Source organism: Denticeps clupeoides, chromosome 4 (genome assembly GCF_900700375.1).
Source record: "Denticeps clupeoides chromosome 4, fDenClu1.1, whole genome shotgun sequence".
NCBI lineage: Eukaryota > Metazoa > Chordata > Actinopteri > Clupeiformes > Denticipitidae > Denticeps > Denticeps clupeoides.
The window spans coordinates 18,305,354-18,327,283 of record NC_041710.1 but is presented as its reverse complement, the minus strand read 5'-3'; the positions used below and the strand labels follow the sequence as shown (position 1 = coordinate 18,327,283).

At 41.2% G+C, this 21,930-nt stretch overlaps 2 protein-coding genes across 2 annotated transcripts; one reads left to right on the top strand and one right to left on the bottom strand.

The window, feature by feature from the left end:
* The first annotated feature begins 2,458 nt into the window (after positions 1-2,458).
* On the top strand, positions 2,459-6,334 carry cbln2a (cerebellin 2a precursor). Its single transcript, XM_028977161.1, has 3 exons — positions 2,459-2,823; positions 3,414-3,533; positions 4,520-6,334. Exons 1-3 carry the CDS (start codon positions 2,539-2,541, stop codon positions 4,715-4,717), a joined length of 603 nt encoding a protein of 200 aa, XP_028832994.1. The 5' UTR covers positions 2,459-2,538; the 3' UTR covers positions 4,718-6,334.
* Positions 6,335-14,695: 8,361 nt separating this feature from the next.
* Positions 14,696-19,099, bottom strand: socs6b (suppressor of cytokine signaling 6b). The gene is made up of 2 exons (XM_028977086.1): positions 18,750-19,099; positions 14,696-18,130 (listed from the first exon to the last, which is right to left on the bottom strand). The coding sequence occupies exon 2, from the start codon at positions 18,008-18,010 to the stop codon at positions 16,436-16,438; it is 1,575 nt and encodes a 524-aa protein (XP_028832919.1). The 5' UTR covers positions 18,011-18,130; positions 18,750-19,099; the 3' UTR covers positions 14,696-16,435.
* Positions 19,100-21,930: the final 2,831 nt, after the last annotated feature.

The window sequence follows — 21,930 nt, the reverse complement described above, 5'->3', positions numbered from 1 at the left end:
CCCAGTGGTGTTTAGCACATGTTGACCCCTTTGCCTTCACTCTGCGGTCCAGCTCACCCCAAACCATCTGGATTGGGTTTAGGTCCGGTTAAGTACATAACTCCACATGTGTTCATTCATACATTTACATTTACAGCATTAATCAGACGCCCTTATCCAGAGCGACTTACAATCAGTATTTACAGGGACAGTCCCCCCCTGGAGCACCTTAGGGTTAAGTGTCTTGCTCAGGGACACTATGGTAGTAAGTGGGACTTGAACCTGGGTCTTCTGGTTCACAGGCGAGTGTGTTACCCACTAGGCTACTACCAGCCCCATTCATAGATTTGTTTTGATGCCTTCAGTGAGAATCTACTAATGTAAATGGTCATGAAAATAAAGAAAACACATTGAATGAGAAGGTGTGTCCAAACTTTTGGCCTTACATTATTTACATTTTACATTTACAGCATTTACCAGACTCCCCTTATCCAGAGCGACTTACAATCAGTAGTTACAGGGACAGTCCCCCCCTGGAGCAACTTAGGGTTAAGTGTCTTGCTCAGGGACACAATGGTAGTAAGTGGGATTTGAACCTGGGTCTTCTGGTTCATAGGCAAGTGTGTTACCCACTAGGCTACTACCACCCTATGGCCTATACTGTAAGTGGTTGTGCCGAATGAGAGGGGTGAGAGAGAGAGAGAGAGGCTGTGTGCCCTCTGTAGTTGCGCAGACTTTTGATGAGACTGCGATTAGGCTGCTTGCCTCGGATTACATCATACGGCTTTGTTTCACGTGACGTGTTCAGCTCTATGCCGAGACCTGCGTCTGATAAAGTAATGCACAATGCTGATTTTGCATCCCACTTGTTAAGTGTTATATGTATGTCGTTTTTTTGGAGGCTAGGCTCGACCCAATTTCCGAATAGATAGAAAGCAGTGATATTAGTGCACTGCTGCACAAAATGGAAACAGAGCGCCGCATGCTCTTGTGGAGGAGCTGGTGTTGGAAAGTGGGCCTGGAGGAGTTCTAAACACATGCTCAGCTGGGCCGAGTGGAGAGGAAGGAGCCAGAAGGAGTCTGTGTCAGCAGTCACCATGGTGACAAATTCACTGTAGAGACCAGTCTGAGAATACCACTGCGTTACCTGTAACAACAGGGAATGAAAGCAATGGTGCTGCTTTCTACATGAGGCGTGAGGCTGAGATCTAACGTTCAAAGCGTTTAGCCATGATTTAAAAAAAAATAAAATAAAGATGGATGTGCACAAAACCAAGCATGCCATGTAAAACCAGGCTATAAGGCAAGCAGTCTAATCTCAGCCTCATCCAACATCTGCAGGTTTCTTGAGGACAGGCTCGCCTGGCATTAGCTCCTTTCTCAACCTTAATTCCAAAGACTCAATCCCTCTTGTCTTATACACGAGCTGTCTTTTTTTCTTTTGACAGAGCCAACTGGATTTAGACTTTTGTGCAATTTGCTGTTGTTTCACGGGCCATCTGCAGGATTACAAGGTGACGCACGCCATGTGTAATTTTCATAATTTCTAAGACGGGAGAGGTACAGCAACCTGGAGCAGAGGTTATAATATTCTGATCTGGTCATGAAGTGCTTCTTGCCACCTGTCTCAGCGTGATCTCAAGTGTAACTTTTTGCAGCCCTTCAGTGTGTCGTGCGCTGACGTGACCGCGTTCCTCTCCAACAGGGATGCTGCAAAACCAAACGAAAGTTCATCTGACAATGATGTCTGTAGGTTTTAATACGCATTTATTCACATCTAGACCCAGACGTTTGACTTGATAGCTGAGTTGCTTGGGTTATTTTAAAGGCAGGTCGTTTCAACGATTCGTTTCACGATTCAGCAGCCGCTAGGTGGAGGCAGAGCATCACGCATCACGTTATTAGCAGGATTCCACTTAATGCGGGCGTCCACAGATCAGCCACAGCGCTTCCGAGCAGTCCTGACCACTTCTCACACTGATCGTCACGTTCTGTCACATTAGGCAGCGAGTGAACGCTCAGAAAATGCCAAGAAAATGGACAAGTGCGCCGACTCTGATGTCAGGAAAGCGGGCCATCGGTGGCATCGCCAGAAAGTTATCAGGAAGGACAGGGGGGTCCCTGATGCGCCCGGTCCAGTCACCTCAAATGATGGAATATATATCAGTGTTGGTCATGCCAGAGAGGGGCTGACCCCTGACCTCAACCAAAGGCACCTCCTGGCCGAAACTGCGTTTTTTCACTCTTTATTAATGGAACGGCCGATTATCATAACGACACAATGGAAATTCAATCTTACTTTAATTTACATTTGAAAACCGAAACGCAGTTGAGCAGAGCGGGACAGTGAATCGCCGGTGAGTCGGTGCGCGTAATGGACCTTCCTCTAAACGAAAGTCGTACTCGGCTCCATCACCCCAAAAAGTGAGGGTGGTGGAGCGAGTGAGAGAGGGAGAGAGGGGTGGGTGGGGGGTGGTAACCGGTTATGGTTCCAGCAGGTGCTCACGCTGCCGCCATAGCCCGGTGGTTAAAGGGACGCGCCGCTCCTCCCCGGTAACGATGCAACGGAGAGACCCGGCGCCGCTCGCCGCGCTCGCCTCCGCCCTGCTGCTGGGCTGTGGCGTCGCCTTGTCCGCCGGGCAGAATGACACCGAGCCGATGGTTCTGGAAGGAAAGTGCCTGGTGGTGTGCGACTCGAACCCGGCCGCCGAAGGAGGGGTCACCTCGTCGTTCGGGATTTCCGTGCGCGCCGCCGGGGCCAAAGTGGCTTTCTCAGCGGTCAGGGGGACCAACCACGAGCCGTCCGAGATGAGCAATAAATCCATGACCATTTACTTCGATCAGGTGAGCTGAACTTTCACTAAATACTTCTGTCTGTTCCGCTGCTGTCCGAATGGTATCAGTAACATTCAATAATATATATTCAATATTGCACAATGCCTATACAATCAAATGTATTTATATGTAAATGTGCTACATTTAGGATGTTTATTTAAGGTTTATTAGCTTGTTTGTTTATACATATAAATGTGCATTATATAAAATGCACATTCAAATTCTAATTCAAATTTTATTTGTCACATACACAGTCATGCATGGTGTGAGATGCAGTGAAATGCTTTAGCGACTGCTATACACCACAGTATTGCAAATATTGCAAGTATACAATGAACCAATATGCAAATATTGCAAACATAACCAAATATTACACTTTTATGTTTTTAATATGTGTAACTGGTAGGGTGAAGGTGTGCAAATGAGTAAAGTGAAAGTAAAAAGTAAAAAAAAATTGTGCAAGGTTTCAAGGATTGAGTCCAGAAGAGATTGAAAGTGAAAGTGCTGCAGTGTATTAGTGTTCTGTCCTGAAAGAGTGCACATTTTTAGAACGTGCTGTATCTGTGCACAATCCACCCAATGCCTTCATATCTTCGCAGGTTCTTGTCAACATCGGGAACCATTTCGACTTGAAGGCCAGCGCTTTCCAGGCACCGAGGAGAGGAATCTACAGTTTTAGTTTCCACGTTGTGAAGGTTTACAATCGACAGACAATACAGGTGAGCGCTTAACTTACTCAACTTTCTGAGTGGATGAAATATTCTGTTGAATGAACTGCGATGCCAATAGGGCCTCTGCCCTGCATCCTAGAGGGTATTAAACATGTTTTAAAATTTGCAACCATATGTACTACATTCAGTTTATTCATCTTTATTTCTTTCTGATTGATTGGTCTACCAATTTGAACTACAGAGTAGCAACCTAAAATCTAGTGTAGCCATGAGCTATCAAGTTAGTAGAATGTTAAAATTAGAAACTATCCCACCATTGCACTGAGACTGGAGTGAAACTGGAACTGCATTCTTTATCAACATAGAAGTACAGAAATAATTGAATGCAGAAAAGTTATATAGCAGAAATAAATGTAGAAAACATGGTTTAAACCCGCAAATTAGTGACTGCATCACGTTGTCGTGATTGAAATGCGTCTTGCAGAGCAACAAATTTAACAAATGCAAAGGTTAAAAAAAGATCGGGATGGCTCGGGATAAACTCTTAATTAATCTCTGTAGGTGGTGTAGCTTTGTTTTAGCTCCCTAACTAAGTGAAAGGTCAGCTATCTTGCAATAAGCATAGTTTGGTTTTAATGTGGAATATTGGGTGAATGTCCCAGCAGGTCTGTGGAATCCAGTGTGGTGTCATGAAATGCCCATAGGCCAAGTGACAGCCTCGTAAAAATGGAAGATTGCATAAGCCACAAGGTGTGTTAAATGAGCCCAGCATGTGTCCTGTCCTATATCTACCAAATGCTGGCTCAAATTACACACTCATTTCAGCTCTGCATTTTCGAGCCATTCCTTAATGAGTCCGGGTGATTATTGGCAGTCAGTTTAGCATTAACCATGGCAGGTTGAAAGCATTGCATTGGAATCCAAACTGTCCACCAGGGGTTTCTCCAAGGGTGGAAAACACTGACTCAGACAACTGGCTGCTTTACAAGAGACGTGGGGTTATTATAAGCCACTGTTTTTTCATGACCCACCAGGTAAATCTCATGCACAACGAGTATCCCATAATATCGGCTTTTGCCGGTGATCAGGATGTGACACGAGAGGCGGCGAGCAATGGGGTTCTTCTGCACCTGGAGAGGGATGATCGGCTGTACCTGAAACTGGAGCGGGGGAATCTCATGGGTGGCTGGAAGTACTCCACTTTCTCCGGGTTCCTTGTCTTTCCACTGTAGTTCTGAGGCGTAACTCTCATGTTTTTTTTGGGATGAAAAGAAAAGCGGCGTCTCTGGGAGACCCGTTTCAGTGGATCAGTCTGTCCCATCATCATGAAGCACCACATCATAATAGCCTGCTCAAAAAGAAGGAGACTTTTGAAATGATGACAGAAATGTTGTATGTTCTGGCCAGGCCGTTCCGTCTAATGTCGATTGAAATTCGTTATTGCACGATAAGTGTTCAGTTTAGTATCGTGCTGGTCAGTGGTTCTGGCTGTACTTTAAATTATGTTTTGCAGCCACACATTATTTGCTATTAAATGTCTGGTGTTCAGTGCAATGTATCTATAAAGTAAACAATAAATTCTTTTTTTTAACAGTCACTGAATGTAAATTTTGAAATTATGTAGCATGTGGAATGTACAAGAGACTGTGCTGTAGGCTACTTGTCATATTTATTCATATTTGTTACAACAAACGATACAACTGTATTCTGACAGAACTACGTTCTGATGCTTCTGTCCATGGTCCTGAACCGGGGTCTGTTGCCAATTAAATTTACACTTCTTCCATGTCAACTAATCAACCGGCACATTAAATACTGTTACCACCTGTCTGTTAAATAAATTGCTATTTCCTGAAAAATTTTAAGACGCGGCATGTTAAACAGGTTACAGGCACCCAGTGCTGTGCAGTAGTATAGATTATGTACCAAGTTATTGCAGAAAGGGGAGGGCACATTGTCAATCAGACTTTTCTTCACTTAGTATACACAACCATGGAAGGCTGCATTAGGTGGGTTATTGTGATGTCAGCTTGTCTGGTAATGAGCATTTTTACATTGTTAAGGTCTCTCGGATCCACAGCTTCAGCCATCATTATACCTACACTTGGTTAACAGTATTATTATTATTGTATTGATATTGGAAGGAGAGTCTTGTTTCATGTGACACATATATGACACTAAAGATACTGAGTGGCACACTACAACAGATCTGTCTTACCCTCGTAGCATTCCAATTAACTCCAGGTAGTTACAGCAGCTTGGGCCTCTACAAGGGGCTGTTAGCGAAAGCTCGGGGATGGAATCGTAAATCACGTCACACAGCTTCTCGCAAGCATGCCGCGTCTTTGCTGCAGCAACAATTGCGCCGTGGTTCTGCACAAACAACACTGGGACATAAAATGCAGAAATAATTCACCACCTGCAGAGAGCACTGTGCACAAGGCCGGAAAGAAATGGTCAACATGCGAATTTCGTTATTCTTCCCCGGGGAAGCACCAAAGCACAGAATAAGCCTTGGGTTGTGCTGCGACACAGTGCATCTTCTGACAAGAGGACTATCTACGAGCCGGTGCATCCTGGATCAGCAAGGAGAAAGTAAAAATTTCCCTCTGGCCTGACAAGACCAAAAAAAGTCTTAGGAGAATTGTTACCAGGGGCATAATTAAAAACTGTATAGACAGCACTCTTGGAGGTAATGTGCTAAACTCATTAGTCTTTGAAATGTTGTAGGTGGTCCCATATAAATTGTGCAAGGCACCTCTCAAGGAACAAGGATTCTTGTTCTTCTGACATGACATAATTCATTGCTAATTTATAAAAAAAAAAAAAAAAAAAAACACTGTTCAACATGAACAAATGACATTTACTAAGTTATCTTTGTTTGTGTTGTATAAATGGCAATGTCACAAGTTTTATATCCTATCTGTCTTTGTGTTGAAAATAAACCACCAGTTTTCCCCAACTCAGTTTGGTAAAGATATCCCAAAGGCTAAAAGCTGTCTGCACACTTCTCCTGACCTTTCCTTTTTAGAGATATGATTCAAAATGAAAGCATGAGTCAACAGGACACGTTGCTGCCAGGCCACTAACACATGACTTTGATTTTGGGAGACAAAAATACAGATCTTTCTTCCCCAGATTTGCCCATCATCTTATTCCTGTATTCCCTAGACTTTCATGCACCACCAGCATTACGTTTCCAACTACACACGGAAAAAGTATCTAAACATTCTCACAGCATTATCCATCTAAAACATGTCCCGTAACACAATGTTCAAGCACCCATTGATAATGAACAAAATTACCAAGCTTGGAAATATTGTTGGTTTCCATTTTATGTGCCGCTGAACAAATTGCTGCAATTTTCCACAGAATTTTTATGATTCCCTGCACTCAGTTAGTTCACTCAATCTTCATTTATCAGATGATGGATTTGGTGGGGTGATGGCATGTTCTGCTGCGTGTATGTGTCTACTGGTATTCTCATTGCCATGCAAGGATGGAATATGGTTAGCACACAATGCCGTTAAAAGTGACAGTATTAGTGTTGTTTTACATCGAAGTCAGGGAACTATTGTAAAGGTTGGGTTAGATTTCTGGATTAATTTGGAAATGGATTGTCCTTATTAATGTAAGATAATGGTAATGCACTGCTTACCCTGAAATTGATTATAACCTTATCTTGTAAATTATATATGTACAAGGATTTATATACGTATGTGTATAAATGCACAGCTAACCAACTATGTTTCCTGCCTTGTGAGATCTCATGGTGGTGTGAAGCCTTGAATATAGTGAGAAATTTTTTCTCACCTGTGGTTTATGACAGGTTACAATAATAAGTTATAATAATTGTGTATTTTTAGCATTTTGTTCTCATGTTTTCTAACCTGTGATGTTGCTCGAGACAGAGGATGGTTGATCAACACTTTCTGTGGACATGGTAAGCAACAAGAACATAATTCTAGACCAATGGGCCATTTCCAAATATATTACATAACTGAAAATCAAATAAATAAATAAAAAACTGTAATTTGGAATAAAAAAATGAATGATTAAAACTCTCCTATGTTTACTACTTTCAAAACATTAAAACTTTGCAGACTAAGATCATTTCTTAAATTGTACAAACTCCCATAATAAAGTTAAACAAGTTTAAACTATTGTAACAGTGTTTAGGCTTTTGACTGCAATACATTTCTTTTGCTGTTTTTTCCTGTAAATGTGTGTGTGCGCGCCCTCCTTATAACAAAGTGCTCAGGTGGTGGAAAGACATCATCACCATATTTCTTCATCACAGGTGAAGCTGATGTCCTTTGATGTACTTCCCTGAGTGTGGGGCATGCTGATAGAAATGTGGTGACTCAGGGCGGATCCAATCTGTGACCCACTGACACTTGGCACACTGCATCCCGTAATGAGCCCGGGGCTGGGATTCTCACGCTGAGTTACCCTCTCCCAGTCAGAGGGTAAGTTTCCTTTCCAGAAGCCCCAGCTTATCCGCAACAAGTCTGCTCCATCTCCTGGGATGCTGGCTGCTGCCAGCGAACCGTGGTTCCTGACATTAAGACTCAGAACAAAAGCGTTGCACTACAGCAATAATGCTAGTGCATTCATCACTTTTCGCCATTAACCCACATCCCCCATGAATTTGAATTGAATTAAGTCTTGTTGCTGGTGATAAAATAATGCTTATTGTGAAGATATTTTAATGGCCAATTAGAATCTACAGTGCTTAAGGAAAACCCCAAACATTAGCATTTGTCTCTATCAATGTTTCATTAAATCAGATTTCTTTCTTTTACATTAACTAATGCAATGTCAAAAGGATTGCACAAAGTATATGGAAATTTAGGAAGTAAAAATTCCAGCAATGGACATCTTGGGTACGTAGAGTCTCACTAGTCTAATCTTTTAAAATGGTCACACATCCAGCAAAGGTGAGAATATTTACAGTCATCTCCACTCATATGGCATTAGCAGCTTTCATAAGCCAGATATATCTTTCAAAAAGGCTCTGAGTGACAGTAAGATTTGCATCTCAAATTTTCATGATTTGTGTATTTAAAATGCTTTCATAGGATGATCTGGATGAATGAAAAAAAAACAAGTAGGTACATTTTAAGTTAATGTGCTGATGTGAAGTGAAGTCGTATCATTTTACTTCCTTTTTCTCCCATCATCATTGTAACATTCCTGTTGTTATACACTTTAATTCAGAAGAGTTCTACTTAAATATTATGTGTAATCCCTCTTTTTCTTTCTCCACTTCCATCTTTTTGGAATCCCAGAATAGGTCCTTGCCATAATTTTGCGTGCCTCCTAGCACCATTTAAAACCACAGCTCAATTAGCAATGATTACAGTCTTTGCAGAGGTGACTGAATGTTTTAATGAATTATTTTTTACTTTGTAGTGGTTGTGGGAGCTTTCACTACCTGACGCCTTGATAACTCTTCTATTAGCTTTACCTTTGCATTCAAAGGTAGTGGGATGATACTTTATTAAATTGTGTGTGTCCTCACCTTTTATGCCCAATTAAAATGGCGTTATCTAGCATAAGGCTTCATGGGAAGTGTTACTAAACTGAAATGAACCAAACCAAAGCAAAGATTTGTTAAAAATCATCCCTGGTGGAGCTCATTTATCAAGTCTATTGACAGCAAGGCATCTGCTCCATTTGTTTGCATGGTTGAGAGGAACATTTTGACGCATGAACAGCTTGTGAGTAGCAAATGAAGAAGGTGCTCTAGCTCCATGGCTGTGGAATTTTAGAGCTGCTTACTGTACAGGTTCTTTAATAGAATTGTTAGGCTTTGCCATTCAATTTGCATACACGGTCATTGACAAGAATCTGTCTGTTGATGAGGTTTCTTAGCAAAATTGTCTTCAGATGTTTATTTTACATTCCCATCTGTTGGCTTCACTGAGTGGCTGATTGAATCTTGACCACTGAAAGCTTAACAGCAAAATGATGGGCAAACAACCATCCATAAATCTCAAACCTCAACATTGCATTTAATTACTGTGCAATGTTTTATCTTACCATGTTTAATATCCTTTAGCAATTTATAAAATGTAATGTCTGGAAAAATCATTAAGGCCTGGAATGAGTTACCCCTCCCCACCTGTGTTTCTGGCCAATTTAACATAAATGACTAGTAGTAAAGGATTCTGGGTAAACTAGCTAGCCTAATTGATGCAAAGGTGACCAATCAGTGTGCATAATTAAGCTGCACACATTTTAATTGTCCTCTGATCTGCAAGGCTTCTGGTATGGGCGGAAGGAGAGGAAGGGGGGTCTCCTGAGGGAGCAGTTGAGTGCTGCACTTCAGACTTGGATGCCAGCAGTTATGAGCTGCTCTCTCTAAAGGATGTCAGTGGCTGCCTGTAAATAATAAATAGGAGCATCTGCTGGATCCTTTTTTTTTTTGTTGTTTACGGTTTACCTTCTACCTTCTACTCATTAAGTCAGTGTGCCTGGTCTCTTTAGCTGTTTGCTATTCCTATAGGGAGGAGAAAATACAAAAACAGATATGCAAACATTGTTTTCCATTCACTGGTGGGATAAAAATGTTCAGATACCCCCCACCGCCACGCATAGCAAAAAAAAAGAAAATTTAGCTGACATTTCCAGAGCCGCAAGTCTCAAAGGAGGTGAAGAATAATATCTGGATTTTATTTGTTAAAAGCAGTTCCCCTCACGCTCCACCAAAAAAAGCAAGATTCCAGTTTAGCTAAATGACCTTGAAGATCAGTCCTGTTCTGTGAGTTATAAATCAGGAGAGTGCCATGAAATTAATGAGACCACACATCTATTCTTGCCGGTGGGTGTGACTAAAAGACACCTTCACAAGTCTAGTGTGACTTTTTAATATATATATTTAATAATAAATACACCAATCAGCCACAACATTAAAACCAGTAACTAACATTGATTAACACATTTCATTGGCACCTGTCAAGGGGTGGGATGTATCGGCACCTCTTATTAGTGCATTGGTCCTCCTTGTGCTGCCAACGCTGCTCTGACCTGTCAAAGCAAGGACTCCACAAGAAGTCTGAAGGTGTCCTGTGGTCTCTGGCATCAAGATGTTAGCAGATGAAGTGACATGGGACCTCCATGGATGAGTCTTTTTTTCCCAGCACATCCCGCAGATCAGACTGAGATCTGAGAAATTTGAAGGCCAAGTCAACACCTTGAACTCTTCCTGAAGTACTTCAAACCGTTCCGTAACATTTGAACAGTGTCGGAGGGCACGTGATACAGATGAATGAGGCCACTACCATCTGGTCAAGCAGTTATCATGAAGGGAGTTCCATGGTCTGTAACAGTCCTCAGGAAATAGATACATGGTTTTAAAACTGTGTTAAAACTGAGCTGCTCACAAACCTGTTGGAACAGGGTTGGATATCCCATAGTGTTGTAATATGATCAAAAAGAAAAATTCACCAGACTAGGCTGCAACATACAAAAATAATAATAAGATAAGGACTGCTTAGTACATATTCTCTACACACTGATTTTTTCAAAAGACAACATACTGTACCAACTCTGCAATACTGCCAGTATTTCATTAGAATAGGTTTTTTTTTTTTTTCATTTTTCACTAAAAAGTGTGAAGGGGACCATCTTCAACCCACACCAGTGAAAATGGAGTACATTTGTAAGTCTTATGCAAAATTAAGCCAACTTATGGTTTGTCACGTTGGATTGTACATAAGGAGAGGCGAATGGTTCATTAAAATGCATTCATTTTTATGTATTTAATGAAAGATTCAGCACGTCCCCTGATACCCTGAATGAAATGTCAGGCTAATTAAAAGTACGCTCCAAACAAGAGCACAGACCCATAACGCTCACGACCCCAGTTATGCTCGGTAACAGAGTCACTGATCTCGTGGGGCAACCTTCCAGCCTTCCTGCGAGGATACGACACCCTGCGTGCCAACAAAACACCTCTGCCCCCAAAACACAGAGCCAGGAGACAAGTTGCAGGCTCCTGCATTATTAAAACACAGCTCAGCTTGCCTGCATGTGCACATTTAACTTAATGTGATGCTAATGACTCCAGATTCATTAATTGCCCTTCAAAGAGAGCATTCAGCATTGGACCTTGCCCCTCACCCCCCCTTTTTGAAGGATATCTAGTTTGAAGCATGGTGGAGAAAATGGAGTGCCACATGTGCACACACCTACACCCACTTCTTCAGCCCACTCGATAATGAAGCTCAATCAGGGCGAGACAAGGATCCGACGCCACGCTGCTCTCCGCCTAAGCCTCCCTTTTATGTGCAGACACATGGCGCTCCCAGAAAGGGGTCTTCTGTGGCCACGGGCAGATGGCGCAGCGCTCGGATAAAGACAGCATCAGTATGACAAACAGCGCAACTCCACAGGTCCCACTCTGCAGAAGAGCAGAAAGATTGGAGAAACATTGGCAACGACTCGACTCAGGACCCACCAATCGCCAGAATCAAAAGTGATACTCGTGAATATGTGTGAGTGGGTGTATGTTTTTTGGGTAGGTTGGGGGGGTGACCACTGCATTATCAGGAGCACCGTGGAGGCTGTGGCTGATCAAAATTTCATAGCACAGCACAGCATCTCCAGTACAGCACAGCATCTCTAACTTTTCTGATGATATGATTACAGTAAAGAGAAAAGCTGCGTCCCTGACCTGTTTTCCCTCAGTGCTGCAAGGCCTTCACTGCCGCGTGCTGATGGTTAAAAATACAGTTGGATGAGGTTCAGTGGAATGAATACTGATGGGGGGACTTCTCAATGCCGAACGTCTGCTCACTGTGTCAAGGATGAAGGCTAATGTCACCATAGAACCTGCAAAGGCTCTTTCTTTATTCCAACGGCGGGGGAGAAACTACGTGTAACCGTGCCCTGCATTATTATACACTGAAGCAGGATACTCATGTGATGTTTGAAATGGGCAGACAGACTCCTAGAATTAACACAGCCAGTTTTCCTTGGTGTAGTAATTGACACAGATTGGAAAAGCAGATTTGGAGCTGACAAATGGAAGACATTAGCACCAATGACTGATCTGCCAGCAGCTTGTTGCCACCTAGCAAGTAACTCATACACAGTGAAGCAAAATGTTCTAATATTAGTCTTAAGAGATGTCATGATTCTGCAAGTGCAGTTTTGTGTAATATTAACACTGGTGAAGAGTGCAGGAGACGATGAACAGCTTGCTCAGCACCCAAAGGCCGTGCATTTGACTTTGTAAAGCAGGGATTTCTCCAATTATGAAACAAAGGGTGTTTTATCAGGCTGAAATATTTAGCAAAATGCACGGGTGTTAGAGAGATCCTCAGAGGGACGCCTGTTGAATGGGAGCCTCCACAGAAGCCAATTAAAAGAGAGTGGGGATAGTAACGCATTTAGATGATCAGGCAGCGTGTGTAATAGACTGAGCTCTGGAGCCACCTCAGCAAAGCGGACCTAGTACACGTCAGTGCCGGCAGCTGGCAGGGAATGAAGAAGCTGTGTAAATACTCTAATGACTGAGTTTTAATCATTTTCTATAAAAAGCATTTTGAAGTTTGACATTAGCTCAGCCAAAAAATAAATGCTGGTTTTCAGGGTCAATGTTTCAATAGATTGTGTATTACTATATGTTTAGGCAAACATATAGTAATTTCCAGTTTCAGGGAAAAGAGGACATCTGGACACCCTAAGATTTATTATCTGGACATTATGTTAAGTAAAAGGACAAAACACTAACCATGCATCCCAAACTGTGACCTCTCAGAACAAGTAATTTGAACAAATTATGTAGAATGTAGTAAAGATGGTTCAGCACAGTTCTAAATACTTAATGCAGCTCTGATCCTGCCTATTATTATTAGCAATCATAATCATTTTGTAATTATTAAGCTTTTGTTGACTTGCACTAATGATAATTAATATTTGTTGCCGTTGTGCCTCTATAATCTAAGCAAGGAAAGGAATCTAACTATTTTAATAGGTGCAGTAAATTAATCACCACAATAAAAAAACATACTATACACCTTATGAATGTTTTAAGAATGTGAGAAGCCTTTTATTTACAGTTTGTATCAGAAGACACAAAAATCCTAACACACTGTATTCAAAATGTGCAATAAATTTTAAAAATACACCATATTCCTGAAGGACATACAGATTAACCTGGAACAAATCCGCTGAAAAGAGCATCGCTGCCATATGGATCAAGAGACACTCACTGACATCAACAGCACTAGTAAAATCATTTTACAAAGAGGAACTTACAAACTCCAGTCATTCCAAATACATTAAATCCGCATTCCATGTATATGCAATTCTTCATGAGAAAAGGCCATCAATACTAGCTGTTGATAGTACCAAACTATCCAGGATATGCTACCCAGGATATATGTTTTGAAACTGGGAATAATCCCCAGCCAAATACAAGTACAAAGTAACATAAATGGATCTCATTTCACAATTAGGAAAAAAATCATTTGTAACAACCAGTACAATCTGCACCTCAATGCTCTACTCACAGGCACTGTCAGAAATGGATTTGAGTTTTTTGTTCAGTGCCATTATGCAGCATTTCTGCACTTTGTAGTTATTTTAATATAATAATATGCAATTTTAGGTCCATTAAAGGCAATACATATATTCTACTTATAGACATGAGAAGATGTATTGGTGAAATTTTGCTGTCATCAAGAATTAGCCCTTCATTAACAGAAACATACCAAAAGAAAGATACCAAAAGACAATAATGTCATGATGTCTCAAACCAGCACTATATGAGTATATGTGCTGTGAATATCATATTTTTCACACTATGAATTTAATTCGGAGGGACATTACTACTATATTTTTGCACAAAAATCAATGACAGAAAAAGGCTTTTCAGAAATGTTTAACTTGCTGGTTGTCTCCACCCATCAGTCCATAACAAACAGCCCACCTACAGTGGGCTAGCTGTTCACAGAAATCAAACCAATATTTTTACAAGGGACTGTACCAACTGATCATTAAAAGCACATTTTAGAGCTCTAAGGGGGTCATTTACAGGAAATAGAACTAATACATTGGGTTAGAGCTTAACCATTATTATATAATTAAAAAATCCCTTTTTATTGAACTTTTACAAATATCTGATATAAAATGTGCCCATAGGGTCAGTCATCAAAAAAGTCAATTTCATGATCAAGAACTCAATTACTCAAGCCAGCTTTTTAAAACATCAATATCATTTATTTAATTTTGAAAAGAGAGTGCAGCAGCAATCTTGCTGGGGCTCTGACAAAACTGACATTAAAGAAAGCACATGGAAAATGGTCACTCATCGCACCATTCTGACTGACCAAATGCACCCTGCGGGTTTACAAGATAGTGAAAAATAGCTTCATGTGCAAGCATTGGGTATCCACCATTTCCTCCATGAAACACATACTAGTCATAAGGCATCTATTGAATTAAACCAATTCCTGTGAAGTCCTAATTTAAATGGCGAACCATAAACCAGAATATTAGAGAAACACGTGTTTGAAGGTAAACTTTCCTATAAAAAGAAAAATTTCCATCATACCAACACCAAAAAGGTCACAGCTCACAAGCTAAAACCGAATGCTTGATACATAATTTGGTTTATCAATTAACAAAAAAACAAAACACACACACGTGTACACTTCATTCGACATACATGTTGTGCCTACACTTCTAACACATCACCACAAAGAACATTTTATTTTTATTTGCATTTCATCACATAATAAGGCAGAGGTTGTTTCCCTTTGATACTATATGGAAATAAATGGCCACCCACTCTGCAGTTTTAATGGCGTCCTGTGTCCCAAATTAATTTAGAAAGTTTAACACTAAACACTGTGCCATTGCAAAGGAATGAGTCACACCTCATGAAACCTGCCAAAATCCACAGCTTCAATGCGGTCAGTGTTATTTAAAGTAGCATCCAATATGACTCATCTTAAACTTGAGCTTTTACACACGGTAACTTAGGATCAAATTCAAACCAGTATAAAGTGTGTTTATAACAATGTGACAAAGGAAATGGTCTTACAAAGAGAAAGAAGCAAAACACACAAACGTACCTTTCATTTCAGAGCTAAAAAAAAAAAAAAATACTGGATGAGGGAAAATTTTTTTCACTGAATTGCACCACCAATGTATAAACCATCCCCAAACACAAATATATATGAAAACATGCACAACGTCTGAGGCAGTATTCAAAGTTTCCTTTGTATGAAAATTATTTGTTCTGCCTCTGATATTCTTGGCTTAACAGATGCTGTAGGGAGAAAAAAAAAACACGAATGGACAAGGCCAGCTAATATAGCTCATACGTATGGCTCTCTGAAACAACATACAGAGAGAGAGGAACGGATCCAAGGAGTAAGTGATTGATAACTATTTGAACATCATTATTAATAGGCTGTATCACCGATGCTGGAGTTTTAGCTCCATCCATACATTACTTTGTCACAGACCAAAAAAAAAAAAAAAAAATTAAACGAAATTTCCGCTGGAAAAATGCTGGCAAAACCTAAACCTCATTAGGACATTACTAGATGTGCATCAATGGCTGGTCAAAAACAACTCAATAAAGCTCAGGCTGCTTATGTGCTTTTGTTTGAGACTTAAATTGTATTTCTGTAGAAAAAAAATATATATATTGATGTTTCAAACTTCATGAACATGCAGGAAAATATTCCAGTATATTCTGATCCTCTACAAATCACATTCGTTGATGTGCCCATTACATAACAAAAATCAACAAACTAGTCTAATGGCAGGGAGAAAGTGTTACTAATAAAGCAACTGCTCTTATTTCTTTAAAAAAATGTAATGGAATCAAAACAAGTCTACAAACTGTTAAAACCTGCAATCTTGTTTTTTCCATTCCAAAAGTGCAAGCAGCTAACAAGTCTTGTGAAGCTTCCATTTTACCATCTTCAATAGTGCTTCTCCTGCAGATAATCTTTCATTTTGCTCGGCAAAGGCAATTTCTGAATCAGGTCTATTCGGGTGTACTGACGAATGACAAACCGGCAGAGATACTGCAGGGACCGCACTTGCATAAACCGGGACACGGGATTGGTCAGCCTGACAGGGTAGGTGGCTGACCCTGGCAAGCGAGACCTGGAGTAGCAGAACGCGCCGCTCTCTGAATCTTTTATGGAGTTCTCAATGAGGTCCACAATGGACGTGTGGCCCTCCATGTCTGGCTGCTCATAGAAGCTGAAACTCCCGTTGGAGTGCTCAATCCTGGTGTGAAGTGTTTTACCCTGCGAGCGGAAGCTCAGGCTGAGCAGGTAGCGGTCGTCTGAGCTGTCACGCACCAAGAACGAGCCATCAAGTAGGTTCGTTAGCTTCTCCTCAGCTTCCCATCGTGTGATGGGACCCCAGTACCAGCCCTGTTTGGCCAGTTTCTTTAGCTCAACAGTGAGACTGGTCACCACCATGGGCCCATTGTTCTGGACCGCGTCATATACCCTCCTCACCCCTGGGGCCGAGTTGGGGTCGAAGTTGAGGTGGTGCATAACTCGCTCTGCAACCTGAGCATGAGTTCCACCAAATGCAGGTATGGTCCTTTGAATGTGACTGCCTGGCAGAGGAGGTAGTAAAGGGGAGAGAGGGGCTTCAAGTCGAGAGCCTTGCAGCAGAACACTGGCTGTGTTGAGCAGAAGTCTGTTCATTGACGGCTCCATAAACATGTCGGGGGTCATCAGCTCCTGGTCAATGGGGTCCTCCTCAGCATGCAGAGAACACCCGTCCGACTGAGGCACCACGTCCATAGGTGAAGTGCCATCCATGCAGAAAGAGCGTGAACCTTCTTCAGGGTAGAGTCCATCATCTAAAGGCATTGTGTACTGGATATAGTCCTGAGCTGCAAGACCAATAACGACAGGCACATGTTCATCAATGTCCAGAAGCAGGTCCCCGTTTTGAGGTTCAGGATTCTTCAGTGAAGATCCTGATTCCTCAAACAGTCCGTCCCTTGGATAGTCAAGAAAATCTTTCCGCATGCCATTTAGTGAAGGACTGGGACCAGACGAATGGATGAGGGTGTTCACCTTCACTTCCATTTTAATGCATGTTTCTTCAGAATTTGCTGATCTAAGAGGCCAAGGTGTGGGACTGTAGTGATGGCTACGGAGAGAGGTGGATCGTGAAGAATGCTGGGACTTCATATCACTAAAACTAATGGGCACTGAGGACGATGAGAAAGTGTCATCATCTACAGAGCTCACAGATGGCGAGCTCCCTTTCCCTTTGGGTTTCTGTTTAGATGACAGCCTCCTCTTCAGAGTGCCCATGAGGCTCTCGCTCTTTGTGCGGTTCTTGGATCCTTTCTCCTCCTCATTATCAAAGTCACTATTGGCGAGCTCTTTACTGTAGCACCCTCCAAAGAGGGAGTCTTCAGCAGCAAAACTGGCTGCCAAAGAAGGCTGTGACGCAAACTCATTTTCATCTTTGCCTTTCAGAGTTAGAGATTTTTTTATTGTCTTAAGGCTTATCTTCTTCATTCTGAAAGTTCCTCCCCAAATGCTGAATGGGGGATGCCGCACAGACAACTTTTCAAGGGTGAGCAAGTCCTCTCTCCTTCCGCTTGTGCATATCTTCTCATGTGAACACCCCTTCCATGCCTGAAAAGAGATTATGAGGAATTAGTTTCCATGTAAACACATCAATGGGCATGCTGTACAGAACGTATGGCATCAATGAACCCCTTTTTACAAAAGCACAAATACAAAGATTGCAAAAGACACATTAAAAATTGTGGGACAAATAAAAATAAAATATGTGTTTTGAGTGTAGAAATGAATAGAAAGTGAACATAGATTGTATGGAAGATGCATAGCGTTGTGCCTCATCATCGCAGCAGCAGCAGTAGGACGGGACAGCAGTAAACACGTAGCTCCGAATAATTGGAAAGGCATATCTTTCGGATTGTTTGCGACCCGTACGGCACACTTATAAATAAACATGGAAAGGAGACACTAGGCCTCGTACAAGACACAGGCAGCTAGCTTAGCTAGCTTGCTAAGGTAGAAAATTGCACAGCAAAAATTACATATACAAACAGCCTGGATTTTTCTCTTGGCATAACGTGTACATAACGTCGATTACCCGTGGTGCCGTTGCATTGGATAACCTGTGTTGTCCTTCTAAACCTCCTGCAACAGCTGAAATCACACTCTAAAGCACCAGAAGGCGATGCTAATGTTGCTAGCGGCTAGCCTTGCTAATAAAACGGAGCCTTACCAGACGTCCTGGATGACTAGCCTGATGGTTAGCACATGCTAACTACCTTGGCAGGCTACAGACTCCGAAAACAGCTTTGTTCTTGTCCGCGCTCCCCATCTAAAGACGGAACAATGTTCCCTGCGTTGTACGTTTGAATGGGAATCGACTGCTCCAGCTTTAAACATTTATGTGCCTGTAGTTTTCAGCATTTAAAACTTTTCTCCTCGTTTTTTTTTTTCAGTCGTCCTCTTGCTCAACCCCTTTGTTTGCTGTTGCATGATGGGAGAAAAGGGGTTGGCGGCGTAACAGGGGAGAAGCAGGCGAGAAATTCGGTAAGGATGCGACCAGTCGTCCGCCCTCTCCTGTCAGGCAATGTGCTGTAATTGTGGCGCTCAATTTAGCAATGGGGGTCACTCGAGGCTGATGGAAATGTATGAAAATGTGTGGAAAAAAGAGCCTACTGCAGATAATAGTATGCTCTACCCTCATACATTATGATCCTACATTAAAGCTTTTATATAGGCCATGCAAAGGATTTTAGAAGTAGTAAATTATGTTATGGCAATCCTTGTTATTGGTTAGTGGCTTTCCTAATGAATACAAAATTTCCCTGTGTAAGGAAGGCTTCAAGTGAGCTTTGTTGTCATTTCAGCTACATACAGTACAGGCCAAAAGTTTGGACACACCTTCTCATTCAATGTGTTTTCTTTATTTTCATGACCATTTACATGGGAAGATTCTCACTGAAGGCATCAAAACTATGAATGAACACATGTGGAGTTATGTACTTAACAAAAAGTGGAGACCTGGCCTCCACAGTCACCGGACAGTCACCGTGAGCTGGACCGCAGAGTGAAGGCAAAGGGGCCAACAAGTGCTAAACACCTCTGGGAACTCCTTCAAGACTGTTTGAAAACCCATTTCAGGTAACGACTTCTTGAAGTCTCTCATCGAGAGAATGCCAAGAGCGTGCAAAGCAGTAATCAGAGCAATGGGTGGAAGAAACTAGAATATAAAAGATGTTTTCAGTTATTTAATCTTTTTTTGTTAAGGACATAACTCCACGTTTATAGTTTTGATGCCTTCAGTGAGAATCTACCAATGTAAATGGTCATGAAAATAAAGAAAACACATTGAATTTGAATTTGAACAAGAAGGTGTGTCCAAACTTTTGGCCAGTACTGTACATGTTTCAAAAAAGTGTAAATGCTGCTTTAGTAGAAATAGGAGCCAAGAGGATCGTCCCTGATGCAGCATGTGTTGAAAATGTCCTTTTATGGAGGGGAGAGAGACTCCAATGATCTTCTCAGCTGTCCTCACTATCCGCTGTAGGGAGTTGCGGTCCGATACGTTGCAGTCTCCAAACCAGACAGTGATACAGCTGGTCAGAATGCTCTCAGTAGTCCCTCTATGGAAGGTGGTGAGGACGGGTGGTGGGAGAAGGGCTTTCATCAGCCTCCACGGGAAGCAAAGACACTGCTGGACTTTTTTGGCTAACGAGCTGGTGTTGAGAGTCCAGGAGAGGTTCTCCTCTATGTGAACACAGAAGAACTCCACACAAGATTCACACAAGGTCAACAAGGTATGAGTTTTGGAAGCAAATTGAAAAGTGCTGTCTATCACATGTATAACACTGCCAACACCTCATAATGATCCAGAACACCATATGAGATGACTTTTGGCTTTTGGTCACAGAATTTATTAATACAGGTTCTAAAAGCAGACGTCTTTCTCACTTATAACCCCAGGATCTCACTAAACTTGTTCATCATGCCACCCATGTCATGCTGGGGCCGCCGGGAGAAATGTAGATAATTTATTTCCTATTACATATATTCCAATTACCAGTCAAGTTCTAACAGAAACAGTTTATTTTGAAGATTCAGGTATCATAAATCTCTCCAAATCACATCCAATAAAAAGTAGTGAAACAGTAATTACATTTCTTCTTATATAGCAATAACAAAACAATACAAAATCATATTTTCTACTAAAATTATAATCTATTATTATATATAATCTTATAATATTATATTTCTACTATAATTACAGATAATGGAAAGAGCAGGGAATATTCAGTCAATTTGATAAACGAGATACTGCAATAAAAATGTAGAAGGTGCATGTGCCTTCTGTTAAGGTTTTGGTATATGTAAATTTGGTGGTAAAGTGTTGGCCAGTGTCCTGGGGAGGGCCTTTTTGGCTCTAACACTGACTAGGATAAGTGGTTATGGTGAGTGATTGAGTGAGTATTCATTCCCAACACATTGTTATATTCCAAAATTCTGACACAAGGTTTCTGTATTGCTGTTGAGTCTCATAGTGTTCAATCTATTGCCAAAGAATTTTTCTGTCAATAAAGAATTATATTAGGAGAAAATTACTATTATTAGGATTCTTATATTTGCAAAACTTTAGTTTATCTAGTATTAATATGAATAATCTTTTTTTCACATTCTATAATTCTTCTTTTTGGTTTATTTGTATTTATTTATTTGTTGTACTGGAAATAATTAAGCAAAATTATAAGGCTGTGTGGTCAAGTTTCTCACTTTTCCAGTGCTCTTTTCTTCTTACATTGGTCCCTGCTAGTTCTGAGATGCCTTTGCTATGTCTTTGCTATGTTCCCAAATGCAATTTGCATTAAAGACCTTCAGCATCCTCTTTCCACAATTTATAAATCAATACTACTTATAGCTACCTGAAACAGATGTGCAGTAAACTACCCACAGGTGATATTTGCAATCTAAAAACACAATAAATTATCTAACCCTTGTTTTGTACTTCATGTTTTAAACTATTCAGGTTGGATCTAATTAGTGTCAGTATTAGTATAAAGTGTGTAATTGTGCCCAGCATGACCAGGCTAATTGATGTCATAAACTCAGAGTTATTGTTTTGCTCGCTTTCTCTCTCTAGTGGCTCAACTGACAGAACTGTAGCCAGTTGTGGTAAGGGCTCCTAAAGGCTGCACTGAAGGCAGAGTTCCTGCATTAATTAGCCTCACCAATTAGGGCTGATCAGGCTGTCCTCATGCAGACTCCTGCTAAAAGACATTTTCCGAATCCCTGTCCGCCCTCTTATACCTTTGAGAGCAAAATTAGTCTTTGTGCATCAGAACAGTTTGACATTTGTTCAAAACAAAATGTTAAGGAAATGCTCCACATACATGCCTTGACAGCTTGTTGGGCTAATTTGA